This window comes from Rana temporaria, chromosome 4 (assembly GCF_905171775.1).
Source record: "Rana temporaria chromosome 4, aRanTem1.1, whole genome shotgun sequence".
NCBI classification, from domain to species: domain Eukaryota; kingdom Metazoa; phylum Chordata; class Amphibia; order Anura; family Ranidae; genus Rana; species Rana temporaria.
In genome coordinates, this window is record NC_053492.1 from 83,946,500 (window position 1) to 83,959,725 (window position 13,226).

Genomic DNA, 13,226 nt, shown 5'->3' on the forward strand with positions numbered 1-13,226 from the left:
TTCAAGCATGACACAGCTGTCAGGATACGTTTTATGGACAGGTTCATACTGATATTTATAGATTGTCACCTTATTGTGACATTAGAATTCTCTTTCCCTGTCTATCCAAAGTTACATTGAAATGTTGAATATTCTGCTTTACAAAACCCCAGACATACCAAATAGTCCTGGATAGTAGCTATATTAACAGTAGACTTCCTCCATTGTCTCTGGTAGACCAGATCCGTGTCCAGACCATAGGCATGAGCCAAAGACAAAGCTTCTCCATACTCTTCATTATCAATCTACAATGAGAGAAATATTTGCATCAGTTATGTGTTTTAATAATTATTCAAAACATTTTCACTTTAAGACAATGGATAACACAACCAAAGTTTTCTACCAAAAAAATAAATAGTCATTCTACTACAGAAACTGGATTATGCAAGATCAGCTAGACCTATATTTTTTCATTTAATTTTTTTGGTTTCGTACTGCAGAAATACAAAGAATGTATTAAGTACAAGCGTGACGTAGCACCTCACTTTAGTCATTTCCACAGGTCTGGTATTTTTCCTACTATGTGTTCTCTTTGGCCATGCCTCATTGTGTTTTCTGATTCAACCTGTTATGGAATATGACAAATCTCGGCGTATGCTAAAGCCTTGTACACACTACTCGTTTTCAGGTTGGAGCCGCTGTACTAACAATCAGATGTTAATACAATGCTCTCCCCTACAAAGCTATTGTGTTCTGACATGGGGAGCGCACCCCCACCAGAACACTCCCGTCCATTGGCTGAGAGTGCCGATTGGGAGAGACGGTCAGCAGGCCTTCTTTGGTCATGACCCTTCGAAAGAAGCTAAGGCCCCTCCGCCGGAATACTCCCGTCAATGAGAGCACTGATTGGGAGACAGTTGACCGGCTTTTATTGGACCAGCTGCCATACACACAACCAAATGTCGGCCAAAGCCAGCTGACATTTGGCCCGTGTATACTAGGCTTAGATCTTACTAGTGTCCTTACAACGGTTCTTTTATTCTGTTTTGTACCAGTTGCTTTTGGAAAACGACTATTTATGCAAATCCATTAAACAACACTTCAATATTTTGCATTGTCTGGCATGGATATTGGTCTTTTCCTTTAATTTTGACACTGCTGTAAACTCTGGACAACTTTTTTCTTCTTGAATTTTGTAATTTGGCAATTTTTGAAAACAAAATAAAGGAATTACAAAAAAAATAAAAAATACAGGTGCTATGGTCATAGCATAAACAACATTTTACCAAAGGAGTGGTCTATAAATAATATATGAAATTCAGAACATCCTGATCTGGTGTAAGGTCAACTTAAAGTGTTTGTTAACCCAACAAAAAGAAAAATACAGCTCCTGGTCCCTTTAACAGATTCTACAGCACAGTGCTTGTGCTGTGTAATCAGCCCCCCCTCCCCCTCTCTAAACTAAAAAAAAAAAAAAAAAAAATGAACCTGGCACTTTCTGTATGTCCTCTCTGCATGGACCACGAAAATCAGGGCTATTTCGCCCTGATCACCGTGGTCAGAGTACATCCCTGCATCATACATACCTGTCCCCTCTGCTCTCTTCTCTCTCCCCCTCATCCCCACCTTCCTGCCCGTCATCTTCCTCTTTGTGTCTCCGGCCCAGCTCTGCACCTCCGCCGCTATTCTTGTAAATTAAAATCCTAAAATTGTCACTGTCAGCCTCTCTATTAGAGGCTGGCATAGCACACTATGTCATTTGTTTTGAAAAACAAGTGTTCTAAATACCAAATTTGAGCTGTCTTCAGGCCAGTCATGTGGCTCGCTGCTGCTTTACAGCTACGATACAGAGCTTCTGTGGAGGAGATGAGCAGCCACATGATCTCCCTGGCTGACATCAGAGGGAGATCACAGCCACTCCCATAGAAGCAATCCATCGGAGCTGTAATGTGACCAGCCTGAAGACAGCTCAAATTAGGTATTTAGAACACTCGTTTTCTAAAACTTCTGACATAGGGCCAGATCCACAGTGAGGATACGCCGGCGTACTTTCAAATTTCCTGCGTCGTATCTTTAGTTTGAATCCTCAAACCAAGATACAACGGCATCTGGGTTTGATCCGACAGGCGTACGGCTTCGTACGCCTTCGGATCGTAGATGCAATACTTCGGCGTCCGCTGGGTGGAGCTCGCGTCGGGTATGCAAATTAGCTATTTCCGACGATCCACGAACGTACGCGCGGCCGTCGCATTCTCTTACGTCGTCTCTAGTCGGCTTTTTCCGGCGTATAGTTAAAGCTGGAATTTTGCGGCGTATAGTTAGACTTGCCATGTTAAGTATGGCCGTCGTTCCCACGTCGAAATTTGATTTTTTTTGCGCAAGTCGTCCGTGAATCGGGATGGACGTAAGTCACGTCTAAGTTTAAAAAATTACGTCCTTGTGACGTCATTTCGCGCAATGCACGGCGGGAAATTTCGAAACGGAGCATGCGAAGTTCATTCGGCGCGGGTACGCGCTTCATTTAAATGAATCACGCCCCCTAATCGCCGATTTGAATTCCGCCGCCAGAGATACACTACTGCTGTAAATTATGGCGCAAATTCGTTGTGGATTTGAAACAAAGCCAAGTAAGTTACGGCGGCATAGCGTATCTTAGATACGCTGCGCCGGTGCCGATCTATGTGGATCTGGCCCATAGTGTCTAATAGAGGGGTTGGCAGAGTTTTATATAAATGGGTTAACAAACCCTTTAATGAGTATCCAGGTGACCCCAATCATTCTCTAGGTACTCCATTACATTTCAATGAAGTCTAATATTCCATAACAATAGGACTTATAAAAGAGACGATGTATGAACTTTTCAACTAGACGTATGTTGCCAGATCTAGTTCTGAATGCCATGAAGGACCTCAAAGAGGACAACTAGAGCTCTTGTTGCACCAGAAACATCTGCTCATATAATATAAAAACACCACTGAAGAAAATGTTAATGGTCACTAACAAATAATCATAAATTCCACTTTGATAGAATTACTCATCAAAGCAGATTTGCTGCACCTCATATGGTCATTTCAGGAAACTTGCTCCACATCAATACCAATACCTCTCCATGAATGACCTACAACAATTTGCAAATATGAAATGTTAATTTGGAAGTTCTTTCTTTGGAGTAACATATCTCACCTTTCTCTGGTAGAGCTCCTCTGGAGTCGTCGACCTCAGACTCACGAGGCGATATGTTTTAGTGATGGTGCGAGGACGTTTGCGAGGAGGGGCAAAGCGCTCCATCTCTGTGACAAAGTAAAGCCCCTGTTTTATATAAGCAAAGTATCTAGCTTTAGCAGACATCTCCTCATCGCAGTCGGAATCTTCATCGCCATAATCATCTTCTCCTGTTCTGCTCTCCAATCGGGACCTTTTGGGGACCAGTTTCACTTCGCACTAAAGACAAACACAAATTATATTATATCACGCCTAAGGACACCTGTCAAAAAAAAAAAAAATATATATATACATCTGATCAATTTGTCTAAAGCTGGGTACACACTATAAGAAATTTTTGGTAAAGATTTTCCAGTTTTCCACAATGTTTCACAGTCAAAACCGAGGATGGTACCAACATTTATTATAGCAAAAAAGTACAACATATGCCTTTTTTTAAATTGTCGCTATTATTTTGTTTATAGCGCAAAAAATAAAATCCACAGAGATGACCGTACAGCGCTCAGTTAAAGCGATGCATTGCCGTATCGCAAAAAATGGCCTGGTCAGGAAGGGGTTTAAATTCTCCCGGTGCTGGAATGGTTAAAAATGCCTCAAGTACAGAAAAGTTCCTGTTTATCTCTAGAAATCCAGTGAGCTCCTAACTTCCTCTGCTACATTGAAATCCTAAGCATTGGTATGAACCCTGCCTACCTTATAATCTGCTGGACTACAGAACACCTCCCTCTCTCCTCATCTCAATAACATATCTTGTAGATAAAAGGATTTGTACTGTATAAGCATGTACTAAATTTACTCTCAAATATCTCAATCCTTTTCTAGAACATGTTCCAGTTTTGTCCTTTTCTTTAACTTTATGGTATAGAAAGAAACCACTCTCCCTACACCCTGTGATATCGCCTTGCTTGTAAAATTCTGGCAAGGGCAGATGCTGGGGTATCAGTTGCACTTGATAAAAGCCCCCCCCCCCCCAAATCCCAGAACTACAGAGTCCTTTCTCTATGCAAAGTCTATAGGTAGGCTTTTGGGAGTCTAGGCAACCGCATAAGGAAAGAGCGAGTGGCATGGATAGGTGACTTCTGTTGTCCAGCAGAGGAGAACTGGGCTAAAAACACGGTTTGCGTTTTGCTGAAAGTAATGAAATGACTAGATTTCTGGCAGAATTACCAGATATGTATTTTTTCAACAAACAAAATAAAACACAGGGAAGTGTCCTCTGTCTACCCGTCACCTGCTAACTGGACATTGAAGGAATAGGAGATGATTGATGGGATTATTTCTCTGCTCTATCCAATTATAAGCAAGTTTGCATGTAGCACACCTGATTTGTTCCTAGACCTGCCTCTCCTCCTCCTAGTTCTGCTGTATAGGGGATTGCTAAAGGCTAATACAAAGTCATAGTCAGGTATTAATTCAAGATTAAATAGTGTGTAATGAATACAGAACTGCATTCACCTGTGTATTTTATATCTGCCTGGAGTTCAGCTATAATATGGCCTAAGGCTGGGTTCACATATATGCAAATTGGATGCAGTTTTCCCCACATCCAATTCGCATGACAAGAGAGTGTGCTCCGACTCTCAATGGAGGTTTTGGTTCCAATTTAGGTGCAAATTCAGGCAAAATTTCAGACCTGATTTACACTTGATCGGTAACAGAGACGCACTGGATCCCCTGCTGTGATTGCGGCATGTATGATCCCACCCCAAGAGGAAATGGTCATTCTGGTGATCTATAATTCTTCACGAGCAGCTCTGCGGTGTGCACTATGTTCTTGTCAGTCAAGAAGCCTGGTCACATTTTTTTTTTTTTTTTTAAAAGCTACTTTTTTTCCTCAGTTTAGACAAATATGTATTCTTCTACATATTGTTGGTAATAAAAATCGCAATAAGTGTATATTGATTGGTCTGTGCAAAAGTTATAGTGTCTACAAAATAGGGGATAGATTTATGGCATTTTTATTATTATTATGTTTTTACTAGTAATGGCGGCGATCAGTGATTTTTTATCGGGACTGCGATATTGCAGCGGACACTTAACACATTTTTGAGACCATTGACACTTATACAGCTATAAAAATGCACTGATTACTGTATAAATGTCACTGGCAGGGAAGGGGTTAACACTAGGGGGCGATCAAGGGGTTAACTGTGTTCCCCAATATGTGTTCTAACTGTGGGGTGGGGGGGGGGGCTGACTGACTAGAGGAGGAGACCGATTGGTGTTCATACTTGGCATGAACACATGATCTGTCTCCTCTCCCCTGAGGTAACCCCAAGACATATAAGAAGCCAAGACGCAGTTCATTCCATAACACTCCAGCTATAACTAAATTTACTTTGCGGGTTAACTAACACTTTGAAACACGTTGCATAGTGTTGTAATGTGTTACCCTTAAACAAAATGATGAGAAGTGTGGAGTGAAACCATTTATTGACTAGATTGTAGTGCAAGATTTAAAACATGTTGACCTCTTCTTGAAACAATATGCAACAAGTCCTGAAGAAATCCAAACGTGATTTCAATTGAGTAAACTTGCATTCTATTCAACTTCTGCGTCTTATTGAAGAATTAAACTGCATGTGGATGGTAAATCAATGCATAAACTGCATCTGAAACCAAACATACTGGAAGCCCATCGATTCCTTACTTAGAAAAAGGTTGAGCTTAAATTAAAAGATAAGTTAACCTTTTGTAACATGTTACACCCATATTCAGGGTGTAACATGTTACAATTTCCCTTACCCCTACACAACCCAATCCGAATCCCCGTTTTGACACCTAGTAGGGAACCTCCTCCCTCCGCTACCTGTCACAAACTAAAAAAAAGAAAAAAAAAGCGCATCATTCAGCTTTTGCGGCCGTTAACTTGTAGTTCTTAATTAATTACCAGAGTGCTATTGATTGCTCTTGGTAGTTCACCGAGCTTCCTGTCAGAGTGTAATTGCCTGCCAGTATCGGAGGTACAGACAGACAGCTTCAGGACCGTGTCATTACACCCATGATCTGCTGATCGTGGGTGCAATGCTTTACAGGTCCCAAACAAAAATAAATAAATAAATGCATATTTTTTTTACCTGCAAAAAAAATGTAAAAGTGAATCCTTATCCTTTAACCACTTGCCGACCAGCCGCTGTCATTATACTGTAGCAGGTCGCGAACCATCATAGCTGTATGTCGGCTCTTTTAAGTGGGATAGCAGGCGCGCACTGCTGCACTGCAGGGGTTCTGATGCACGTGGCCGGCGGTTGCGATTATTTGCGATCGCGGACACGAGAGCCAGAACAGGGGCGTCAAACAAATCCCTGTTCTATGAAGAGAGAAAGATTGTGTGTTCCTACTAGCTAGGAACAACGATCTGTAATCTCCTCTAGTCACTCCCATCCCCCTACAGTTGGAACACACACGAGGGGAGACGTTTAACGCCTTGATCGCCCCCTAGTGTTAACCACTCCCCTGCCAGTGATACTTACACAGTAATCAGTGTATTTTTATAGCACTGATCGCTGTATAAATATCTCTGGTCCAAAAAATGTGTCAAAAGTGTCCGATCTGTCCGCCATAATATTGCAGTCCCGATGAAAAAAATAAATAAAAATAAATCGCTGATCATCGTCATTACTAGTAAAAAATAAATAATAATAAAAATGCCATAAATCTTTCCCCTTTTATGTAGACGCTATGGGGCAGATCCCCAGAGCAAGTACGCCGGCGTATCTACTGATACGCTGGCGTACTTTCAAATTTCCCGCGTCGTATCTTTAGTTTGAATCCTCAAACCAAGATACGACGGCATCTGGGTAAGATCCGACAGGCGTACGGCTTCGTACGCCTTCAGATCTTTGATGCAATACTTTGGCGCCCGCTGGGTGGAGTTTGCGTAGTTTTCCGCATCGGGTATGCAAATTAGCGATTTACGCCGATCCACGAACGTACGCGCGGTTTTCTAATATTTTCTAACGTCGTCTGTAGTCGGCTTTTTCCGGCGTATAGTTAAAGCTGGTATTTTGCGGTTTATAGATAGACTTGCCATGTTAAGTATGGCCGTCGTTCCCGCGTCGAAATTTGAAATTTTTACTTTTTTTGCGCAAGTCTGTGAATAGGGATGGACGTAACTCACGTCCAAGTTAAAAAAATGACGTCCTAGCGACGTCATTTAGCGCAATGCACGGCAGGAAATTTCGGAAAGACGCATGTGCAGTTCATTCGGCGCGGGGACGCGCTTCATTTAAATGAACCACGCCCCCTACCCACCGATTTGAATTCCGCCGCCAGAAATACACTACACCGCCGTAACTTAAGGCGCAAATTCTGAGGATTCGAAGATCCGCCAGGTAAGGTACGGCGGCGTAGCGTATCTCTGGTACGCTGCGCCCATCTAATTATCTGTGGATCCGGCCCTATAACTTTTGTGCTAACCAATCAATATACGCTTATTGCGATTTTATTACCAAAAATATGAAGAACTATATTTGCCTAAACGGAGGAAAAAGTAGCTTTTTAAGAAAGCCTCTTGAGGGGGCGAGCAGGAGTGTCAGGACGCCCACTAACACACAGCTCCTTTCTCTATCTGCAAAGTGGAGAGTGTCCTGACCCTCCTGCTCGCCCCCTCAGGAGGCTTTCTCCACACCAGGGAGAAAGCCTTGCATTACTGTGTGGAGTTACAGACAGAAGAACAGGAAGTGAGGATTTCTCAGAAGAAATAAGGACATTTAAAAGCAAAATTGAAGGATGAGGTAGGTAAAGGAGGACTGCACTAAGGTAAAGGAAGCTAATTAGGGAAACATTTTTTTACCTTTACAACCCCCTTTAAGGCTGTGGCCACTTGGCCTGCTGTTGGTGAGGCTCAATACTCATTTCCCAAAAAGGCTTAATCTCCTGGGGCAGATCAAATTTCTTTGATCCTCCCTGGGTATATGGTGGCATTCTCAGACACTGAGTCAAGCAATGGTGGCAAAGTGAAATAAAGGAAATGCTTGGAGGGTACAAGCACCTTGAAGTATGCTGGTAATGGATGAAGTCCTCTTATGGGGAAAGATTAAATATTGATTGATCGATTTGCCAAAACTTGAAATAAAAGGTGTAACTACAGTATAGGGCAACCGTTTTCCTTTTCCTCTTGTGGCACAGACGTCCCTCCATTGGACCTCTTAGGGAGTATCTGGAATCGTGACCATTTAACAGTTGGTAATGTTTTAAAATAAAGGTCCTACAAAAGCCCATGAAACATGTACAGACAACCATTATTTTGTAATATGACCATTGGGCTATCTATAGCCTTAATTGTACAAGTAGTTTTATACTGTTTATGTATCAATAAATTTTGTATTTTTTGTATAATTTAGGGCTGTGCAAATTAACTTTTAATTAATCGATTAATCTTTAATTTTTTTGATCGATCAAAATCTTTTGATTGGTACTCACCTCTCCGCCGGCTTCTGGGCCTTCAGGGAGTTCCGTCGGAGATCCGGTAACGTCACGGACACAGGTGGGGCTTGCCGTGTCCATCTGAAGGGCTCCTTTGCTGTGCCTTCATATCTGCATGCCGGCGGGACCTTACTATCTGCCACACGCAAGGGCTGTTACACTTCCCTCTATCAACCTGGGATTCTACAGCCATCCACTAGGAGTTGTGATAGTTCCCTTCACGGGACATCTACATGCCGACGGACTGATGTTAACCTCTCCTCATCTGGATTCAGCAGTGGTATCGTTGTACACATTTTTATGCCAGTATCATACTTAGCTACATGTTTTTATGACTGCTTTTGCTACCCTTTAGTATTACTCGCACCATTTTTACAGTTTATGTAGCTACATCGATTTTATCTCCAGTGCTATATTAATTTGGTTACCCACTTGAAGACTATAAAAGTTTTAATGGTATTCCCATCGAGCGCTGACTTTGTGTGTATTTTTGTATCCTGCTATCCATTTTTCCAGTGGTTGGTAGCTGCACTGGGAATCAGCCTGCAAGGAGATCAGCTAAAAGTAGTTGGATCTGTATGTGCGTTATAATTAATCGAAATTAGTCGATTAATCGATTTAAAAAAAAACGATTAATCGAACAGAAAAATTTTGATCAGTAACAGCCCAAGTATAATTGAGTCTGATTTTTTTTGCACCTTAAAACTCTGCTCACTGCCCCCTTGGGGCCTATACACTTTTCTGTTACATAATCCACTGCTTCCATATTTATCAGACTCTACACAATACCACTGGTTGGGGCTAGTTCTCACATTCCATAATGTTGGAGGGGGGGGGGGGGGTTGCACTATGAAAAGTTCAGTGCTATTTATAACATATGGATTTGGCTTAGGGCAGCCAAGTGCAGACTGGCAATATCAAAAGCCATTTAGTAGGCAGGCTGTGTTGCTCCTTTCAGTAAAAAATGTCATATTTCAAATTTATAGCAAACAACATTTGTATTTTACCTACACAGACCTTTTAATAATTTCATTCAATATTCATTCTCACTTTTTTTTTATTTTATATAATGTCATTTTCTGCCCACACACTTGTCCAGGAAGAGCTATATCTCTCTCACAGACGAGTAAATACAGCTCTCAGTAAGCAAGTGGCAGCTCTCCTACCGCTACCCCAAATATCATGTGTCTAATCCTACATTAATGACTTGGAAGAAAGGTCTCCGGTGTACAGCTCAATTACTTGTGAAATGCTATGTGTCCCTGATCCGTGACACAGGATAGAAGACTGGTGCTGGGGGGAACATTACAATTTCTATTAAATGTAGAAAACCGCATTTGCGGAAGACGCAGTTACAGCAGCACATGTGGTTTATTGCAGTGGAGCCTTGTGTCACATGAAGGAAAGTGTAATGAATTTAGAACCACTGGCTAGGGAAGGATATCCTGTACATAAATGTTTGAGAGATGGAATAAGAAAGAAGAATGCGATTAGTATCATAGACCAGAGATATATGGAGGTAACCCTTTAAGGAGAACACCAAATGTCTTGTTCTTGTATCTTACCCCCTCTCACCCTTGTTACCCAATTTATGGCTCTGCTTTGCTGCTGCAAACTGAAGGACAAAGAGAGAGTCTTACCATTGCTGATTTTTTAGAGTGCATCTAAACCCAAGAAAAAAAAACAATATATTGTAGTTAACCAGTCCTTGAATGTGATGGCTATATTACTTTATTTATTTTCTTTTCAGGTTTTATTTCCATCAGGCAATCCTGCCAGCAACATATTTATTGTCCCTGTGTGACAATGCTCACTAACTGTACTGTACCTACAGAGGGGCAGTGTAGAACAGGACTACAGAACACCTCCTTCCCCTCTCCATAAGGTGGTCTGCAGTTTATGGAGGCAACCTGAGCAGAGCTAATTACATTTCTTGAGATGACACTCAAAAGTGCAAAGGAACTTGGATTTTTTTTCTGCAGGGTTAACTTTTTTTGTGCACCTATTAAACAAATATACTGTAACAAATTGCATTCAATAGAATATTGAACAGACCAAAAGGGAGTAAATAACCAAATGTTAAGGTTGGCGTTTACATAAAAATGTACAGTACCTGCATGTATAGCCATGTGGTAGCTGCCATTGTGTCTATTCACTAACCTGAAACAGGCATGTAAGACATGGGTGCCCATCGTCCTTTACCCCCAGGAGCACCATGGGCACCCATGTCTTACATGCCTGTTACAGGTTAGTGAATAGACACAAGACCTCGGTATGTCAAGCTGTTGCTGTCTCTGTTATTTTTCTATGCTAAGAAGGCGATTCTACTGAAATGGACCTCTAGGGCCCCTCCTACGGTGGGTGCGTGGATGGATGCAGTTAATGCTGTTCTCCCCCTTGAATAAAATGACTTACATGAACAGGGGATGCCCATGGAAGTTTGAGCGGTTATGGTGATCATGGATGAATCCTCTTTGATCATGCCTGGCTGGTGCCCTGTTGCCCTTACTGGCTCCTCCCCCCCGTCTCCCCCTCCCTCCTGCCCTCCCCCCGTCTCCTGCCCTCCCCCCCGTCTCCCCCTCTCTCCTGCCCCCCCCCCTCCCCTGGGTCACTTCATTGATATTACTTATGGTAAATATGCTTCATTGAACTGTGCTTAAGCTTTGACTTACAGTAGGTTCTTTTATGTCTGTGATTCCTGGGTCTCATGTCTGCTTATGATATTGCTTTGTACTTTATACCTTGTACCCTGTGTTGTACCACTTTTGCCTTAATAAAGACCAACCTTGTTGTTAAAAAAAAAAAAAAAAAAAAGACATGGGTGCCCAACCTGTGGCTGTTGACTGTTGCGGAACTACAAGTACCATGAAGCATTGTGAGGCTGACAGTTACAAGCATGACTCCCAAAGGCAGAGGCATGATGGGACTTGAAGTTCCGCAACAGCTGGAGGGCCATAGGTTGAGCATCCATGATGTAAGACATAAGTTAAAACTTTTGAAAATGTTCTAGTTGCATGCTGGTTTCAAGTCAATGACTTACTAAGTAGTAAAGTCAGGTTGAGGATTACAGCCCTGCACCCTGAAGGCCTCATGCACCCAGTTTGCATTCAGGGCTGTGCACCCACAACCACATGGATGTCATATTGGGACCAGTGTCTGTGTCCGTACAGCCGCAATGTCCCAATTGACATCAATTGGACTGCCTGCATGAGGTTGCACATAACACCTGTGTATCCCCATGCTGGTAAACATGGCCCTCTATGGGTTTACGCTTTACTACGCTCTGTGTGAATGAGGTCTTAAGATTAAGCCCACCATTTATACCATGTTGCACTCATATTTGGGGTGTAACATGTAACAAGGTACCAGCCAGTCACAATGAGTGCAACAGCTACAGGTATTTATTATTTTTATTCTGGCATCAAGGTTTGGCATCTTCTTTCCTGGCTGATTCAAGGACAGTGTCATGTAAAATACAATGGATGTCTACAATTTATGCTGCACGTTTGCCCATGTCTTGCCCAGTTTAACTCTCCAGCTGATACAGAAACCTCAATGTGACCAATCAGAAAAACAATCCACCACACTCATACAGCTCAGCCCACCCTTTATTTATTTCCCTGTGACCTGTCGGTGTAAAAACCCATGAAAGACTTGCTGAAACCTCCATACCATGCGACCTGCCAGTGCAAAAACCCATCAATGTCTTGCAGAACCCTCTATACCCAAGTGACCTGTCAGTATACTATATCACTGAAGAAACCGATGGAGAACATGACATCACCACCCTGCCCCTCCACTTTGCCCAGTCAGAGAATGGGCTGCATTCATTGAGAAAAATGCAAAGCATTCTTCGAATGGCATCTGTGCCAACGGGCCAACCTCCCGTGTTAACAATGCAGCAGGGCAGCTGGTCGGCATGGGACCTGAAAGCTAATAGAGATCACTGCAATAGAGTCATCTACTACATTGATTTCCAGCTTCTAGAACAGAGGGGTCGGTAAGCCGTCGATCGTGATTGACCATTTCGTGGCAGGGAGGCGACAGGTGGATTGTGACCCTGTCTCTGCCTCTCCCCAGCCTCTGCCACTCTCCTATTAATTGCAGAGCAGAGAGTGGGAGGCAACATAGTGCTGGATAAAGGGCAGGGACAGGAGCTGCTCAGTGATTGGTTTCTAGACGATCCTAGCAACCAATCGCAGCATGTTATTATGAACTCCAGCAGCTTTTGCACCCGCCTTCCACCTGCACTATGCCATCACCCGATCTCCTTTCTGCTGGACATACACTGCACAGCGCTGTGTGTATGGGGGGGGGCGGTGTGCTCTGAAGGGGACAGAAGAGACACTGTTGGAGGGGGGAAAGGAGACACTAAAGTGTGTGTATGTGGGGGGGGGGGGATTGTGATGAGAAAGGGACAGAGGACATTACTTTGGGGATGGGGAGGCAGAGAACACTGCTCTCAGGGACCCTTTGAGAAGGATAGAGCATTGCTATAGAGAGTTAGAGGACACTAGATTGGGATGGGGTGATGTAAGGGAAATAAGAAGATACTCTTGGGTGGGGTACATGACAGTACTGGGGAAGAAGGGAGCAGA

General features: G+C 42.8%; 1 protein-coding gene across 1 annotated transcript in view; it reads right to left on the reverse strand.

Annotated features, from left to right (window-relative positions):
- NBAS (NBAS subunit of NRZ tethering complex) overlaps positions 1-13,226 on the reverse strand; it is a 975,710-nt gene that overhangs the window by 766,809 nt on the left and 195,675 nt on the right. Inside the window, exons 15-16 of the mRNA XM_040348578.1 lie at positions 3,163-3,420; positions 159-284 (exon numbers count right to left, since the gene is read on the reverse strand). Of these exons, the coding sequence (XP_040204512.1) occupies positions 159-284; positions 3,163-3,420 (384 nt within the window). The remainder of the gene's footprint in view (positions 1-158; positions 285-3,162; positions 3,421-13,226) is intronic.